Source organism: Schistocerca nitens, chromosome 1 (assembly GCF_023898315.1).
Source record: "Schistocerca nitens isolate TAMUIC-IGC-003100 chromosome 1, iqSchNite1.1, whole genome shotgun sequence".
NCBI lineage: Eukaryota > Metazoa > Arthropoda > Insecta > Orthoptera > Acrididae > Schistocerca > Schistocerca nitens.
Genome location: NC_064614.1, coordinates 630,549,238 through 630,569,045, shown reverse-complemented (window position 1 = coordinate 630,569,045; position 19,808 = coordinate 630,549,238). Strand labels below are relative to the sequence as shown.

The window sequence follows — 19,808 nt, the reverse complement described above, 5'->3', positions numbered from 1 at the left end:
TCACGCAAGGCGGAAGGAGTAGATAACATTCATTCGGGATTTCTGAAATCATTGGGAAAGAAGCAAGGAACTGACAATTCAGGTTGGTGTGTAGATTCTGTGAGTGTGGGAGTGTGGAGAGATGCTACCGGGCTTTCGGGAAAACATCATCCGCACAATAGTGACGATAGAAAGGCCAGATAAATGTGAGAACTATTGCAGGATTAGCTTAGAGACTTATACATCTCAGATACGGGCAAGAATAATACGCAGAAGAATGGAAAAGAAAATTGAGAACCTGTTAAATGACTATCAGTCTGGTTTTACGAAAGGTAAAGTAATCTTAGAAGCAGCTCTACAGTTGTGACTAAAAATGGAAGCAAGACTTTAGGAGTTTACACAGGCGACTAAGCAGCGTGCGCTTGTATCTTGAGCTATAAATAGCTGCTGATGCAACTTCGCGCATTCATTATATGAATAGCATCATTCTAGAATGGGTCGCCGTTTTGGATATCGCCGTCGCAGACGTATGCTGGTCTATAAAGAATTGGTCAATATTTCTGGCACTTTTGGTACCGTTCCAGCGCCAGGTATGAGTAAGAAGATATCTAACCTGAAGAAGATTGCGATTATATCTGTATTGTCAGGTTCTAAATACTTTCATGGGATTTAAAATGGTTCAAATGGCTCTAAGCACTATGGGAGTTAACATCTGAGGTCATCAGCCCCCTAGACTTAGAAGTAATTAAACCTAACTAACCTAAGGACATTAAACACATCCATGCCCGAGGCAGGATTCGAACCTGCGACCGCAGCAGCCACGCGGTTCCGGACTGAAGCGCCTAGAACCACTCGGTCACAGCGGCCGGCCATGGGATTTGTCGATCTGAAAAAAGCGCTGGACAATGTAAAATGATGGAAGAATGGAGAAATAAGTGTGAGCTATAGGAAAAGATGGGTAATACACAATACGTAGAAGAACCATGAGGGAACAATAATGGAACGTCTGGAAAGAATTAGAAGGAATGTAAGACAGGAGGTCGTTGGATGGATATGCTATTCTGAAGTGATGAGATTAGCAGAAAAGTGTAATTCGTGGCGGGGCACATCAAGCATGGCGACTAAAAATAAAATTAAAGAAAATAATACATTCTGCTACCGTTATGTTATGTTATGGTATGTTAACTGGGGACCTAGAAACGACGGAGAGGCTCCGTCCCCGCCGCAGCCGCAGTGGTCCGGAACCCCACGACGACTACCGCAGTCCACTTCACCCCTCCGCCACCCCACACCGAACCGAGGGTTATTGTGCGGTTCGGCCCCCGGTGGAGCCTCCCAGGGAACGTCTGACACCAGGCGAGTGTAACCCGTATGTTTGCGTGGTAGAGTAATGATGGTGTACGCGTACGTGGAGAACTTGTTTGCGAAGCAATCGCCGACATAGTGTATCTGAAGCGGAATAAGGGGAACCAGTCCGCACTTGCCGAGGCAGATGGAAAACCGCCTAAAAACATCCACAGACTGGCCGGCTCACCGGACCCCGACACTAATCCGCCGGGCGGATTCGTGCCGGGGACCGGCGCTCCTTCCCGTCCGGAAAGGCCAGCGTTAGACCGCATTCCGCTACCGTAATTTTCACCTGTTTTTCCCATAACGGGGTAGTTTTCGCGTGTCACATTCGTAAGTCGATGCTGAAACTGATCGTCTTTGACGAGCTCACGCTTCCGCCTCGTTTAACAACGACGCCGCTTGGTGTCGTCTACCCACACCAGAAATATATGAGCTGAAGGGCACAGACTCTACACTATGGTTTTTCTTTAGTAGAGGTGCAACGATAATGATATTCGGAATTACTACAGGACAACAGTATAGCAGTAAATCACTAAGCATGCTTGAGGCTTACGTTCCAGTGAGGTGAGGTGAGGTGGTATTGGTGCTGTTGTTGCAGGGTGCCAGTTCTCGCCGGCGGGCGAGTACCTGCGCTTCGTGCGGCTGCCGGAGAACGTGCCGGTGGGCGGCGAGGTGCTGCAGGTCGAGGTGCACCCGCGGCACGGCCTCTCGCTGCAGCCCATAGACGAGGTGAGCCTCTTCACGATGTATCCTAGTCCTTCTGCAGTCTGGAGGTGAGCGTATGTTGCAGCTGTAAGTCGGTCTGCGAGCCCTAAAATGGGCAGTAATAATTTAATTATATGATTTTTAGTGAAGCAGTGAAACAGGAATAAAATAACTCGTAATGAATCTTGATTTAAGTTTATATAGTTGCCATAAATGAATTTTGGTCTCTTAGAGAATGTTTTTTTTTTATTTTGGTCCTCTCAAATACTGAAATATTGTTTACGTCTCCTGGCTTCGATACAAAGAAAAAAAAGATGTATTTGACCACCAAACATTATTCTGTTTAAAAAGACATCATTGTGCACTTAATTGTTTTATTTATAAACTTCAAAGTTGCGGTTGCAGTATTTGGTCATTTCCAAGTGGATGCATATCGTGCTTTTGCATGTGTTGGTCACATGATGCACTTCCGTCCACAGTTTGTATAACATCACTGAATTCTTTGTATAATTTTCGAGTAAATCGCCATACCCATTAGTGTTTTGATGGGAAAGTAATTTAAAGAAAAGCAGCGACGATTTTTTAAAAAGCTTCGTGTTACCGTGAACTCGAGCCAAGGAAAAAAAGAAGCCATTCTGTGATAAAAACTATAGGGCAATGAGAACAAACACAAACTACTGATACACTTCAAAAAAATGTTCAAATGTGTGTGAAATCTTATGGGACTTAGCTGCCAAGGTCATCAGTCCCCAAGCTTACACGATACTTAACCTAAATTATCCTAAGGACAAACACACACACCCATGCCCGAGGGAGGACTCGAACCTCCGCCGGGACCAGCCGCACAGTCCATGACTGCAGCGCCCTAGAGCGCTCGGCTAATACCGCGCGGCCTACTGATATACTGCTTTTACACAACAAAGCTACATACCATTAATGAAATCAGTTTCAAAGCAACAAACACGAAACGGATTTAAGAAATAAACGGAAAACAAAAGACCTTAAATTAAATTTTCCCTGAGACATTTAAGTCTCTAATTTATATACGATAACGTTGGAAGCTGAAGAAGTTAATTAAAATTTGTGCAGCGGCTGGGACTCGAACCCAGGGGTTCGTGTTTTTATTAGGCAGATATGCTGACCGTTACAGCAGCACAGCTTTACGGTCAACATAGCTGCACGAACTACCCAAGTCAAATACCCTCCCCAACACAAACTCCAATTCGCATCTCCCCTTATATTGTCACTATTACCAAGGCTCTCCGACATTGGAATAGTGTTGGGTTGGGTATTACACTTGGATAGTTCGAGTAGCTACGTTGACCATAATGCTGTGGTGATGTAATGGTCAGCATATCTGCCTAGTAAGCAAGAAGAATTTTAATTCACTTCTTCAGCTTCCAACGTTATCATGGAAAACAAAAGAATCCGTTTTTTCTGCATACCATCACTGAATGGAAAAGGAAAGGGCGAAAATAATAGTGGTACCCAAGGTATTCTCCAGCAGTCCGTAACGTAGCTTGCTGTGTATACCCTGAGCTGACGAAGGTTATGGTATTGCGATATGCACATATACAGATGGTGTACACGAAGTATAACAGAGCTGTCATTTGCACTCACGTGATTCATGTGGAAAGGTTTCCGACCTGGTTATGGCCGCACGACAGGAATTAACAGTCTTTGACCGCGGAATGGTAATTGGAGATAGACGCATGGAACATTCCATTTCGGAAATCGTTAGGGAATTCAATATTCCGAGAGACACAGTATCATGAGTGTACCAAGAATATCAGATTTCAGGCCTTACCTCTCACCACAGACAACGCAGTGGCCCTTCGCCTTCACTTAACGACCGAGAGCAGCTGTGTTTGTGTAGAGTTGTCAGTGCTAATAGACAAGAAATACTGCGTGAAATAACTGCAGAAATCAATGGGAGACGTACGACGAACGTATGCGTTAGGAGAGTGCTATGAAATTTGGCGTTAATGGGCTATGGCAGCAAATGACCGACGCGAGTGCATCTGCTAACAGCACCTCATCGCCTACAGCACTTCTGGTGACCATATCTTTTGGACCCTACACGACTGGAAAAGCATGGCCTGTCTAGATTTCAGTTGGCAATAGCTGTTGGTAGGGTTCGAGTGTCGCGCTGACCCCACGAAGGCATGGACGCAAGTTGTCAACCAGGTACTATGGAAGCTGGGGGTGGTACCGTAATGGTGTGCTTTGTGTTTTCGTGGAATGGACTGAGTCCTCTGGCCAAGCTGAACTGATAATTCACTGGAAATAGCTATATTCGGCTACCTGGGGACCATATACAGACATAAACGGATCTCATGTTCCCAAACTTGTCGCTGGGCCACAGTAGGTCGCGATTGATTTGAAGAACGTTCTGGACAATCTAAGCGAACGATCGCCGGACATGAATCCCATCTAGCATGTATGGGTTATAAACGAGAGGTCAGTTCTTGCAACAAAATCCTGCAATACTTTCGCATTTAACGATGGCTATAGAGGCAGCATGGCTCAATAGTTCTACAGGGGACTTCCAACGACTTGTTAAGTCCATGCCACCTCGAGTTGCTGAACTACGCCGGGCAAAAGGAGGTCCTACGCGATGCTATAAGTATCACAAGACTTTTAACACCTCACTGTAGATGTAGGTGCAGGATTTATGAGAGGTTGTTCAGTAATGATTTAAAATTCTCTGATATTCGAATCAGTAAGAGTCCCAGTTCGTTCGAGTAGAAGAATTACTACAGAGTATCAGTTGTGGAGTACACGACGCAATTAAATCAAATACACTACTGGCCATTAAAATTGCTACACCACGAAAATGACGTGCTACAAACGCGAAATTTAATCGACAGGAAGAAGATGCTGTGATATGCAAATGATTAGATTTCAGGGCATTCACATAAGGTAGGCGCCGGTGGGGACACCTACAACGTGCTGACATGAGGAAAGTTTCCTACCGATTTCTCATACACAAACAGCAGTTGACCGGCGTTGCCTGGTGAAACGTTGTTGTGATGCCTCGTGTAAGGAGGAGAAATGCGTACCATCACGTTTCCGACTTTGATAAAGGTCGGGTGGAGCCTATCGCGATTGCGGTTTATCGAATCGCGACATTGCTGCTCGCGTTGGTCGGGATCCAATGACTGTTAACAGGATATGGAAGCGGTCGGTTCAGGAGGGTAATACGGAACGCCGTGCTGGATCCCAGTGGCCTCGTATCACTAGCAGTCGAGATGACAGGCTTCTTATCCGCATGGCTGTAACGGATCGTGCAGCCAGGTTTCGATCCCTGAGTCAACAGATGGGGACGTTTCCAAGACAATAACCATCTGCACGAATAGTTCGACGACGTTTGCAGCAGCATGGACTATCAGCTCGGAGACCATGGCTGCGGTTACCCTCGACGCTGCATCACAGACAGGAGCGCCTGCCCGCATCTCGTGGTCGTGCGATAGCGTTGTCGCTTCCCACGCCGGGGTTCCCGGGTTCGATTCCCGGCGGGGTCAGGGATTTTCTCTGCCTCGTGATGGCTGGGTGTTGTGTGCTGTCCTTAGGTTAGTTAGGTTTAAGTAGTTCTAAGTTCTAGGGGACTTATGACCACAGCAGTTGAGTCCCATAGTGCTCAGAGCCATTTGAACCATTTGAACAGGAGCGCCTGCGATGGTGTACTCAACGACTAACCTGGGTGCACGAATGGCAAAACGTCATTTTTTCGGATGAATCCAGGTTCTGTTCACAGCATCATGATAGTCGCATCCGTGTTTGGCGACATCGCGGTGAACGCAGACTGGAAGCGTATATTCGTCATCGCCATACTGTCATATCACCCGGCGTGATATGGGGTGCCACTGGTTACACGTCTCGGTCACCTCTTGTTCGCATTGACGGCAGTTTGAACAGTGGACGTTGCATTTCAGATGTGTTACGACCCGTGGTTCTACCCTTCATTCGACCCCTGCGAAACCCTACATTTCAGCAGGATAATGCACGACCGCATGTTGCAGGTCCTGTACGGGCCTTTCTGAATACAGAAAATGTTCGACTGCTGCCCTGGCCGCCACATTCTCCAGCTCTCCCACCAATTGAAAACGTCTGGTCAATGGTGGCCGAGCAACTGGCTCGTCACAATACGCCAGTCACTACTCTTGATGAACTGTGGTATCGTGTTGAAGCTGCATGGGCAGCTGTACCTGTACACGCCATCCAAGCTCTGTTTGACTCAATGCCAAGGCGCATCAAGGCCGTTATTACGGCCAGAGGTGGTTGTCCTGGGTACTGATTTCTCCGGATCTATGCACCCAAATTGCGTGAAAATGTAATCACATGTCAGTTCTAGTTTAATATATTTGTCCATTGAATACACGTTTATCATCTGCATTTCTTCTTGGTGTAGCAATTTTAATGGCCGGTAGTGTATTTGTGTAACTGTAATGTTCATATAGTCATTCGGTCGAACGTATTTGTTGTATGTATGTGTTGTTGGTCCCGTGCGGTGTTGCAGGCGGAGGACGCGACGTTCTTCGAGGTGCGCGAGCTGAGCAGCCAGCTGGTGTCGGTGGCGCTGGCGCGCTCGCTGGAGGACTTGGTGGACGGCGACAGCCCGCAGAACGTGCTCAAGTTTCGCCTCGTCTGCGACTACCAGGACGGCGACGACACGGTGCGTCCGCTGCAGCGCAAAGCCCTGCTCACTGTACAACGGACCTACACTGCCGGCTGATTAGGTTTCTTAAACGACACGTGCTCCTAATATTCCCTGATGTTTTGAAAAGGGGAAAGACATCTGTTTCGATGAATAATAAAAAGCCGGAAAGTGCAGATACCGTAATAACCGAATTGTTATCGCTCATCTGCTTTCGCACGATAACGATCGAAAGAATTTTTGACATAGAAGGTAAACATAAGAAGCAATTTGCGACATTGGAATAAAAAAACTGAATTTGCTGTAATTTTAGATTGCAAATCACTTAAGAACGATCGCCAATTCAGAGTATGAGCAAAAATTACTGCGTGATTGTTAATTGTTTACAAACTGTTATTACGAACTAATCATTGAATTCAAATCGGGCGAGAATGGAACCGAAGGCACTGACTGCAGTTCAGATATAAAAACACAGTCAATACCACCATAAATTAAAGTCAATCAGAAAGCCAGCAGAATAATTTGTACTCAACACATGCATATAAAAGTTAACTGTTTGCAAAATAATTCTCGTCATTAATAGCTTTACGCTACTCAATGCAGTGCAGACTCTTACTGATTTTACACATGGAAATGTTCATAAATATTCCTTTTCTATTATAGTAAGTTATTTCTGGGAATTTCATATTGCTTCATTTAGTGAAAAATAAGTTATTTTACACTACACTGTTACGTAATTTGCAAATGTGAGCAGAACTTGCACTAAAGACACAGAAAATGAAATGTATTCTTCTTTTGTAATACATAGTCAATATTCTTTTAAATTGTTCTCTCTCTCTTTTACGTTTAGACATTACTCTTTAACTAGTCGTTCTACCATGCAGCAAAGTTCACTGCTGTTAAATGGCATTTTAGGATAGTTCTTTATCTTAGTTATCGAAAGTAAAGAAGCTCATCACCATAGATATTTTCCTATTCTTTCACTGGTGGTATTCTTGGAATCAATAATGTTTAAACTTGAAAGGATAGGACCCTGTTAGGTAAATGATTGACGTAAAGTTCGTTTGCAGTATAAAAGTTGCTCCACTAAACACTTTGTTACTCAAATAAGAAAAACTGCTATTTACAATCTGAAGATGAAACTTATTGTATCTTACTTTGATGAGTTGCTGCTGGTGCGATGTAAGGCATCATTCGTCGACAATGTGTGGCAGCAGGCTCTTCTTTACCGTCGCTCCATATAACAAGTCTGGACCTACAGTACTCTTCTTGAATATTTATTTCTCTTGATGATAATGTACTGTGCCCGTTTACAACGACATAATATGCCTGACAGGCAATATTTTAAAAATTTTGCAGTTTACTCCTTACATTCCCTCGCATCGCGTCTGCACTTGATCATTTGTCACTAGCAACTCCCCTTCGCTAACTACTTCTGCCCAACTCTGCTCATAGGAGCCGAGCGACAATATTCCTTACTTCAAACGCATTCCTTGGCTCTATACAATAGCAAACTTCCCTGATTAAGCCAGCGTTTTTACTACGCCATAATTACAATATTCTTTATTAATTAGTCTGTTTTAATTAATTCTTTGACATTTAATTATATTACAACACTAATAAAATAATAAAAGGTACATAAGTCAAAATTATATTATGTAAATTGAGGTGGAGGGGGGAGAAAGGAAAGGGAAGGTAAGGCATTAATGGTGTCAGCTGCATCGAAACATTATACGGAATCAGTGTGAAAATGTGTACCCGACCGAGACTCGAACCCGGAATCTTCTGCTTACTCGGCAATTGCGTTAACCACAGCGCCACCCAGGAGAAAGAACAGACACCACGCATTCATACATATAATTATATAATGGTTACAAAATTAGTTATATGCGAAAAACTTGTTAGGCACTGTGTTGTGTTACCACTGGATCAGCAGGTAAATGCAGCACACTTATACAGAAATTCTTTTCACGGCATCGGCTTGATACCAATTCCCAGCACGTAATATTTGAATAGAAGCAATCTAACCGCCAAGAAAAAGTTCTACTGCGCTTCTCACATCATCACCAAGCTAAAAAAAAAAAAAATGTGAGTGAAATCTTATGGGACTTAACTGCTAAGGTCATCAGTCCCTAAGCTTATACACTACTTAACCTAAACTATCCTAAGGACAAACACACACACACACACACACACACACACACACACACACACACCCATGCCCATGCCCATGCCCGAGGGAGGACTCGAACGTCCGCTGGGACCAGCCGCACAGTCCATGACTGCAGCGCCCCAGACCGCTCCCCGGCTAATCCCGCGCCATCACCAAGTATTATGGTATTTTAAATATTTAATGCTAAACACTGCTCGTATTGTGATGGTCAACATCCGAGAAATAACACCGTGCTTTCCGCAGTGCACCAAATTACGGCTATGGATTTTACTTGCTCTGGACAAGGCTACCTCACTAGATGATTCTTTCTGGTTACCGTACAGCCCATAAGCGTTCAGCACACTAAGCCTTATATCGGTTTTCACAGAGTTCTTAGTTTAACAGCTTAACGCGCACCCGCTGGCTTTCGTGATAGGTGAGCGAGACGTGGATACATCACCGCGGCACATTAATGGCCGTAGGGATGGTACGCAGGCCAGCTTGACCATCGTTTTTAGGCGGTTTTCCTCGCTCGTATTAGCAAATGCTGACCTGGTCCCCAATCTCCGCCTCAGCAAATAGATACAAAAACTGTTTGCATACGATAACATACAGTCCAAAGTTTAGGACGATTTGCAGGGAGATGGCACTCAAGACTTCATTACCTTAACTGACGACTATGCCAGGAGTAAGGGCATGCGAGCAGAATGTTAAATAAAAATCAATCTGCCAAATCATGTAAACAGCTACCGCATACACGGGATACACACGATGGAAGAGAGGGAGTGTTATTTACTTCAGTAATTATGATGTGAAGTTTATATGTATGTGTGTATGTGCGTGTGTGTGTGCGTGCATAAGTCATTGTGTATTGCCGGCCGGTTTGTATTTGTACTTCGCTGAGACAGTGCATTTGGTTGTCTGAGTGACTTATTTTTTCGTTTTGGGAAACTTGGGTAAACATTGCTCTCCCACTTGTGCAGATTTCTTCATTCCTGTCCGTGACGGTGTACGTGGAGGATGTTAACGACCACAGTCCTGTGTTCGTGAATGCGCCGTACCATGTCACCGTCGATGAACTTACGCCCGTAGGTGAGTTTGAAATTCACTTGAACGGTAATGTATTACATAATTTCCTGTTGTTTGTATGATATATTTCATCTAAGACAGTCCCTCAAACTTTAGGATAATGTGGTAATTTAAATTTACATTTGAAAGCGACATGCTTTTAAAGGTCAGTACTATGTATGTTTCTGTCTTTCGTACCGAAGCGAACAGACATTTCGATTGCCTCTTTTTTTTTTTTTTTTTTTTTTTTTTGCATCGTAAAATCGTACTTTTTTAAAACTGCCCTATGAAATGTTGTTATGGGGTAATTTATTTCTGTTAACCATAACAGATGAAAAATACCAACAATATCACGGAATATGCGAAAAATGGTAGCTGAACTTAAGCAATAAAAAGTGTGAAATGATAGATCTAAATGTTAAAAAGATTTACATTTTGATTACACGATAAACCACACAAACTTGAAGACTGCGCGTTGAATAAATATCTGGTGATTACAATTACGAAAAATTAAATCGGAGGAATCGCACAGAAAATGTGGTGGAGAAGATGAACCAAAGACTGCACTGCATTGGCAGAACACATACAAGTCACAACACATCTACTAAAGAGGCTGCCAACATTACGCTTTTATGGAGTATTGCTGCTCTGTCAGGAGTAGGATTGAGGAAGGACATCGAAAAAGGTCAGTGAAGGGCAGCGTCTTCTGTATTATAGCGAAAAACGAAAGACAGTGTCACGGATATGATATGCGAATTGGGATGGCAGGTATTAAAAAAAGGAAAAAGGATAAAAAACGTTTCTCGTTGTGGCGAGGTCTTTTGATGAAATTTCTGTCACCAACATTCTCCTCCAAATGTGATACTATGTTGTTGACTCCCACCTACATTAGGAGAAATGACCATCGTAAAAAATAAGAGAAATCACAGCTCGTACGGAAAAAATTAAGTGCTCGTCTTTCCCGCGTCCTGTTTGAATTTGAAACAGTAGAGAGATAGTGTGAAAGTGTTCGATGACCTAGTTGCCCAGCAGTTAAGTGTAAACTGTCGAGTAGTCATAGAGAAGTACACTACTGGCCATTACAATTGCTACACCAAGAAGAAATGCAGACGATAAACGGGTATTCATGGGACAAATATATTATGCTAGAACTGACATGTGAGTACATTTTCACGCACTTTGGGTGCATAGATCCTGCGAACTCAGTACCCAGATCAACCACCTCTGGCCGAAATAACGGCCTTGATACGCCTGGGCATTGACTCAAACAGAGCTTGGATGGCGTTTACAGGTACAGCTGCCCATGCAGCTTCAACACGATACCACAGTTCATCAAGAGTAGTGCCTGGCGTATTGATACGAGCCAGTTGCTCGGACACCATTGACCAGACGTTTTCATTTGGCGAGAGATCTGGAGAATGTGCCGCCCAGGGCAGCAGTCGAACATTTTCTGTATCCAGAAAGGCCCGCACAGGACCTGCAACATGCGGCCGTGCATTATCCTGCTGAAATGTAGGGTTTCGCAGGGATCGAATGAAGGGTAGAGCCACAGGTCGTAACACATCTGAAATGTAACGTCCACTATTCAAAGTGCCGTCAATGCGAACAAGAGGTGACCGAGACGTGTAACCAATGGCAACCCATACCATCACGCCGGGTGATACGCCTGTATGGCGATGAAGAATACACGCTTCCAATGTGCGTTCACCGCGATGTCGCCAAACACTGATGCGACCATCATGATGCTGTAAACAGAACTTTGATTCATCTGAAGAAATGACGTTTTGCCATTCGTGCACCCAGGTTCGTCGTTGAGTACACCATCGCAGGCGCTCCTGTGTGTGATGCAGCGTCAAGGGTAACCGCAGCCATGGTCTCCGAGCTGATAGTCCATGCTGCTGCAAACGTCGTCGAACTGTTCGTGCAGATGGTTGTTGTCTCTGCAAACGTCCCCATCTGTTGACTTAGGGATCGAGACGTGGCTGCACGATCCGTTAGAGCCATGCGGATAAGATGCCTGTCATCTCGACTGCCAGTGGTACGAGGCCGTTGGGATCCAGCACGGCGTTCCGTATTACCCTCCTGAACCCACCGATTCCATATTCTGCTAACAGTCATTGGATCCCGACCAACACGAGCAGCAAATTTGCGATACGATAAACCGCAATTGCGATAGGCTACAATCCGACCTTTATGAAAGTCATCCGACCTTTATGAAAGTCGGAAACGTGATGGCACGCATTACTGCTCCTTACACGAGGCATCACAACAACGTTTCACCAGGCAACGCCGGTCAAATGCTTTTTTTGTATGAGAAATCGTTTGGAAACTTTCCTCGTGTCAGCACGTTGTAGGTGTCGCCACCGGCGCCAACCTTGTGTGAATGCTCTGAAAAGCTAATCATTTGCATATCACAGCGTCTTCTTCCCGTCGATTAAATTTCGCATCTGTAGCACGTCATTTTCGTGGTGTATCAATTTTAATGGTCAGTAGTGTAGGTAAAAGCGTATGCTATCAGTTACACCGTTTTCTTCGTTGTCCGCGTACCTGAGTTGTTTTCTCCTGCATACACGAAACGTTAAAAATCAGTTACGCAACTTAATTGTTTGGAGGTGATAGTTAAAACTTCACAACTATCGCGTGTACGTTTTGTTTAAAGTTGCACAACTCCAGATGTGTACTGATTCGGCCGCTCGACTACATACACGATGATAGCCCTCTTTCAACTATAGCCGAAACGCTGATAGGTCATTTTGCAAAATGACTTCCGAAGAATTTTACGGGAAAGGAGTCTATCTGCAGACACAGAAATGTAGCGTACTGTGTATCGCTAATGGTACCACTGTAAAGGAGGTGCCTAGCAACACTTTGCGGCTGGAGATGACGCTGTGTGTGTGGCGGCTGCGCAGGCGCGACGCTGTTCCGCGACGTGCGCGCGACGGACGGCGACAAGCCCAACACGGCCAACTCGGAGGTGGCGCTGAGCATCGCGGCGGGCGACGAGCGCGGCCGCTTCTCGCTGGAGGCCGGCCCGGGGCCCCGGGCGGCGCTCGTGCTGCGCCGGCCGCTCGACTACGACGCCGGCGACGTCGAGTTCGACCTGACGCTGCTCGCCACGGTGAGTGGCTCCCTGCAGCTACCGCCGTCCTGCAACACGCGCAACAGCGTTGCTGACGCTGAACTACGTAACAAAAAAATCAATACTAGGGGTAGCGATAGAAGCTATAAAATGGCTTTTATCTTAATAATATATATATTTATATACGTGTTTGGAGAGAGAGAGATTGATTTTTGATTGAGATTTTTACTTTAAGTCGTAACTGGTACCTCGATTTAGGTTGCTGCCTCCTTGAATAATCAGCTTCTGCACCAGTTGGTGACGTATTACAATTTGGAGGAAGTTGTTGTTTAAGATTTAAAATACGACTCTGTTAGTTACTTGGCCGTATTGTGGATAGCTTTGAGCCCAAGTTTTCGTAGCTTTTCATACCTAAGGGACCACTGTTGTAAGTAAATAAGATCAAACAGCAATCTGCTTTTCTTGAGAAAAGGAGATTGCTTAACACACAAACTTCCTTCAAACTACATCAAAATTGGTCAGTGGTGTTTAGGACCATACTATTGTACAAGAACATAATCCAGTTACTGTAATTAAGAAATTATGAGAGGTTATTACGTATTGAAAGAAAACTTTAGAGAATGCATTTCTTTTCCTGTATTTTTGTGAACTTTGTCTGCCGATTGATAGACGGCGATGACAATGAAGTTCACCTCCTTTTCCAAAAACAAGATATTTCTATTCTTCACTTCCAGAAAATTTGTATACATAAATGTTTGGCAGGCAACGGCCTCGCCGCAGGTGACCATCCAGGCCGCAATGCGCTGTTGCCATTTTTCGGGGTGCACTCAGCCTCGTGATGCTAATTGAGGAGCTACACGACCGAATAGTAGCGGCTTCGGTCAATACTACCATCACAAGGACCGGGAGAGCGGTGTGTTGACTCCACGACCCTCCTATCCGCAGTCTCCTCTGATGATGACACGGCGGTCGGATGGTCCCGGTAGGCCACTCGTGACCTGAAGACGGAGTGCTTTAAATGTTTGGCAACTCCTACACACACTTTACTCGGTCTTATCACTAAAGTATCAATTTTCATTAAATGTGACAATACGTTCCGAGCGACGGCCTATCAACACGCCCTCTTTCCACAAGATACAGATCAACAGTCCTCTTTTTTTTAATAAATCGTCTTTTTATTAGAGTCCATACTCAAAGATTCACAACTAGTATCGTTGCGGGGATTGCGCGCTAAAGAATTTCTTGCTGTCCAGTTGCGCTTCACTCCACTTCAAGTACTTTTTGAATCACATTTAAATTTACGGTATTTACATACATTACTGAGCTTCTCAGAATAAAATCAGGCACGAATTAGTTTAAAAAAAGGCAGTGAGGCACACACAACATTACAAAGCCTTAGTACTATCACGAAATAACGTACCTACGGCCAAGAGTCTCGATCCTACAACTAACCACTCACCAGACATTCAGCAAACCTTCCACTCAAAACGATCATTCCTGTACGCGCGCTGGGCCCCTACTCTTGACGGTTAGGAGGTACATAGTCGTTTCCCGATAGTCCAGCGGAAGGGGACGTTGTCCAGTCGCCATCTAAAGCGGTTCGTAATCGGATACTACTAGGATCGCTTAAAGAGCAAGTATCCAACAGCACCTGTTGGAAATAAAGTTGGGAAAAGGTCTGGTAGGAATCAATACCTTCCTGAAGAGCAACAATTTTTCCGGTCTGCTCCTTAAGGTGACTGACTGACAGGTCGGAATGTTCAAACGGTTTTAGGGATTGGATTGCTTGGGGGAAGAGACCAAACAGCGAGGTCATCGCTCTCATCGGATTAGGGAAGGATGGGGAAGGAAGTCGGCCGTGCCCTTTCAAAGGAACTGTCCCGGCATTTACCTGGAGCGATTTAGGGAAATCACCGAAAACCTAAATCAGGATGGCCGGACGCGGGATTGAACCGTCGTCTTCCCGAATGCGAGTCCAGTGTGCTAACCACTGCGCCACCTCGCTCGGTGGTTTTAGGGAGTTGTGAGGAACTCTCGAAATCGGAGAGTCAGTCCGGCAGACACTACAAGGCAAGTCGTGCGTTCTTTGTGCCAGAAGTGACATTTTAACATATTTTACGTTTCTGAAGTGTGGTGTTACGGATCAGTAGTGACTCTCTATCAAAACGAGGCTGTCTGAGTATGATAAACCGCTTCAGCTGTATTTATTTGTTTATAACTTGGCTCCAAAAGCCAGTTCTTAAATTGAACATGCCGGCCGGAGTGGCCGTGCGGTTCTAGGCGCTACAGTCTGCAGCCGAGCGACCGTTACGGTCGCAGGTTCGAATCCTGCCTCGGGCATGGATGTGTGTCGTGTCCTTAGGTTAGTTAGGTTTAAATAGTTCTAAGTTCTAGGCGACTGATGACCTCAGAAGTTAAATCGCATAGTGCTCAGAGCCATTTGAACCATTTTTAAAGTGAACATATAAATAATATATTACAGCTAAACAGCTCCGAATTTTGTACCCAACATTGACTGTCCGTTAGAAAAAAACACCTCTAATAGACGGTATGTCATTGAATAAAACAGCCGGATTTCAATCCAGTTTGGTAAAAGCTTCCGCTTCTCCGGTCTATACGCCGTCGCGAAAAGGGGACCCGGCCGTGAACTGTGTCATACAGCATGACACAGGACGCGACCGCTTCTCCCGTTTTCGACTGCATATTTACCGGAGAAGCGAACCCATCCACCATACTGAATTGGAATCCAGGTATTTTATTCAGTGGTATACCTCTTTTCAACGGTGTTCTGTTCTAACAGAGATCCAATGTTGGGTACAAAAAATTCCGAGCTGTTTCGCTCTGATGTTTTAGTTATATGTGAAACAAATACTATCAAAGAGATAGAGGGGCTGGCCAGTACTTACCTCAGCTCAGTACAGCCGATAGATAAAACAGAACAGAATTTTTTTACATTCCTAGCTTTCGGAACTTTGTTCCTTCATCAGGGAGGAGAGAGGGGAAAGAAAGGGAAGAAGGGAAAGTGGATTCACTTACTCACAACACAGATTATGAAGCAACAGGGAAAGGAAAACATGGAGGCTAGCAAGGATGGAGGCATGGTTGTCAGAGGGAAGTTTTTTAGTTATATGTTCACCTGAAAAATTGGCTTTTAGTGGCACGAAACCGGCAGTGATTTAAAATGAAGGACTAAATACTGCTGAAGCGGTTTATTAATACCCAAGATGATTACTCGAAGGTGTCGTTACATCTATGAAGTTGTCTGTCCACACTTTGTTAAATTCGTTTTAATAATTCATCAGGGGTACGTTTAAGCCGGGACCTACTAAATCCGTCCACATGCGCTGGCGGGCCCATCTGTACCGACCGACCGCCGTTTCGTCCTCAGTGACGTCATTCGATACGGTAAGCAGTCGAGAAGCGTCAGCACAGCTCTCTCCCAGCCGTTGTCTGTTTTCGTGACCCAAAGCCGCTACTACTCGGTCAGTTGGCTTCAAAAGGCTGAATGCACCGCATTGCAGTCCTCCCACCTAGCACAAATTGCTGCCAGTACCGGGAATCGAAACGGGACCTCGGCATGACAGCCAACCGCGTTGATCATTTAGCTACAGAGGCGAACTCTTCGAACCAATACATCGAATGATTTGCCTCGCAAGCCAAGCGCGCTTGGGTTCAGAACGCAACCTGAGCACGAGAGAAAGGAATATTACAATAACTTGATGACTTGTTTAAAGTTCACACAGAGAAAATTGCAACTTCGATTAGAAGAGATTTTCTGTATCTCTCCTGTAACCTCGATGTCGGCCAAGTAACGCATGATACACTGTTGGTTCTTCAAATGAGAAAAGATGACTCCTGGGTGAAACTCATTACCATCTGCCGTGAGGAATGCAATGTCGCTTACTATGCCTCAAAACCACCTCCCGTCGTCAGAAGGGCGCAGCGTGCTTCTTTGATAGTCTCCAACAATCTTGTTAGGTCAAGGCAACATTGTCAGCAATTCTCTGGCGATTTCTCCCATAATATGTCAAAACGTTGGAGAAGCAATCTTCCCTGATCGTTTATCATATGGCGATATTTTCATTGCTTGAGTCCCTGCTCTGTTTCAGATCTAATTGTACACAAACCTTCATGCTATAACGATCGTGCGCTCGAAAAAGATGCCATTATGAGCTCGGAAAAGCTATTACAGGTTCGACGGTTCGCCGCTGCGTTGTATCAAAACTGTTTTAACGCAGGTATGACCAAGCGACGTACCAAAAGAGCCCATTTTCACATAATATCTACATAGGGCGCCACTACGGGACGACAAGACAAATTTGGTGAACAGGGAGTGTATTTTGGATCGTTAAATGTACTATACATTAGTCGTTATTGCAGTTCAACGGTGTTTTGTACCAGGCACCAGACAAATTTCCCTCACTTAATGCAAGGTACAAAAACTTCATTTCCAATAATGATGAACACACGAACCGCGAACTGTTAGTACTACAGCCAACCACATGGCACTTTGTATGCAAGACTTTCTTGTCAAACAACACCGATTCCATTCGTTGCACAAAGTGTGTGTGTGTGTGTGTGTGTGTGTGTGTGTGTGTGTGTGTGTGTGTGTGTTTGTGTGTGTGTGTGCAGGACGACGAATCCCGTTTCCACTGTTGAAAGTCTATTGCAGTGACTTGAATTCCAAGCCAGCGTATTTCTTCAGACATGTAATCTGGAAAGTAACTATTCTTTGTGAGAAATTCGAAGATTATGATGGAGGATTTGTTACTTACTAATTCCTGTAAATTCTTTGTTTTGAATAAAAAAATAAAAAATGAAAGTTTCACCATAAGAAAAAACTCTATAAACGTTTGCATGCGCCCAGTGTGGAAAATAAATTAGTAGATTCATAAAATAGCTTTCCTCGTTGGTTTTAGACGTCAGGTACACTCTTCCTTCCAAAAGAAAAGCCGAGAATAGTAGTTTACTGTAGTGAGTGAGGATAATTTGAGATCCACGCTGTATTTTCTGCCACTGCTCGACAACCCCGCAGTTCCTGCCGTCCTTGCCATCCTCCGAGAGCCTCATTCGTTGCCCTGCACAGTGACGTAATTCACTAGCGGCCGCGAGGATCAACGCCGCTATTAACGAAGCCAAGGAAAGCTGCGGTTCTCCTTTCGCTGCCTTCGAACGTGACACCGCAACAAACGTGATACAGCCTGGCAGCTACCCCGGGACCCTGTCCTACAATTTCCGTCGTGTGCCTCCTGCTTCCTTAACGCTGCGCTCTCCACATCAGTTTCATAAAGCATTTTGTGACGTTTCTGAACAATCCTGGCAGTTCACCTCACATATAACTCAAGAAATTTGTTAATGTGTCACAAGTGCAGATAAATCTCTCTCCTATATAATGGAGACTGGTATTCTTATCTTTGGTTTCATGTGTTCTCTTTTCTGAACATTTGGGGCCCTTCATATGACGTGCATAGCTTCACTATCAGCATTTGTCTTTGTTTACATTCGAGACAGTAAGTCGACAGCAACTAGGAGACCTTAAAAAGGTGTATGATTACGTCCTTGGTTGCCACAATCAGCTAGTTACCGGAGACCGAGTATGCAGCGGCGAGCAGCTCCAGTGTACAAGGAGGAGACGAACAGAGAAGTGGCCTGAAGCAAGCGACATGTAGCAGCCAGACAAAGACAGGAATGTATTGGAACATGACGGATGGATATAGATTGTTTCACCACCAAACCTGAAGGTTATATTGTGATATGAGTCGTCTGTTCCACTAAATATTAAAATCGTCAGGGAGAAAATGCCAGTGGAAGGAAAAAGTTGAAATATTTCCGGGTGAGGAAATGGGTATCAATATTTTCCCCATATCTCAGCTTGAAATATATACGTAATTATTTTAGGTGAAATATTAATGAAGAATTATTTCCTTTTCTTACTCCTTTTCAGGCCATCTGAGGATCATGTCGAGATAATTATTCATTTATCTTTTCGTTCATCATTCTCCAAAACTCGTTCATTTTCTGAGAATAAACTCTTTTTCCTCTGTCAGATCATTTGACTCCTCTTGTTTTTCTGTTTGTTTCATCTACTTGAAAACCTTTGAATTTATTGACTTCTAGTCTGAATTTGTCTCTGTTGAATAAGGTCTCCTGTTCAGTCTGCATTTGTTGTTAGTCCTTTTTTTGTCTTCACTCCCCACCCATTTTCTTGGACTGTTTTTCTGTTTCAGAATAATGCGTAGATATTGTTTGTTAATCTGTCTTCCTCCATTCTCCCTAGATGCATTGAAAAATAGTATTACAATTAGCAACAACTACTGAACAGTACAGTTTTAAAAGTTTAGAACTAGACACACAACGTTATGCAATCATTCAGAAAAATTTAATGAAATTACTCTACGTAGCAGCCTGTTGCCTTTCCAGTCCACCCTCATTCATGAACAAATCTGCGAGAAAAAAAAATCCCGGTGTATACTACACTCCCTAACATTCTCATGTAATTGGAAAACCTACTGCCGTATGTTTTTCTTATCATTACGGAAAACATTGAAAACATCTTTACTGCTTTCTTCTTACACCGAAGGGGGCAACAAATATTGTTTTCAATTTGATTGGCTTTTTCTTATGAGCAGTCTCAAGAGCTACTAAAACTGCGCTGCGTCCTCTGCGCCCATCTCACTGCACACTGAAAGCAAAGGGCCGAGATTAGTCACCTTGTAGTGTCCTCTGTCTGGTCGCTTCTGCTTTTGTTGCGGGTAACAAAGGTTTCCAATGACTTCGCGAGTGGGTAAGCGGCCGTGGATTATCGTTTTCGCTGCCAA

The 19,808-nt window shown here is 44.4% G+C and overlaps 1 protein-coding gene across 1 annotated transcript in view; it reads left to right on the top strand.

The window, feature by feature from the left end:
• The window catches only part of LOC126191751 (cadherin-89D), a 410,787-nt gene that overhangs the window by 237,558 nt on the left and 153,421 nt on the right, over nucleotides 1–19,808 (top strand). The window contains exons 3-6 of the mRNA XM_049932553.1: nucleotides 1,928–2,058; nucleotides 6,554–6,709; nucleotides 9,827–9,935; nucleotides 12,821–13,029. Of these exons, the coding sequence (XP_049788510.1) occupies nucleotides 1,928–2,058; nucleotides 6,554–6,709; nucleotides 9,827–9,935; nucleotides 12,821–13,029 (605 nt within the window). The remainder of the gene's footprint in view (nucleotides 1–1,927; nucleotides 2,059–6,553; nucleotides 6,710–9,826; nucleotides 9,936–12,820; nucleotides 13,030–19,808) is intronic.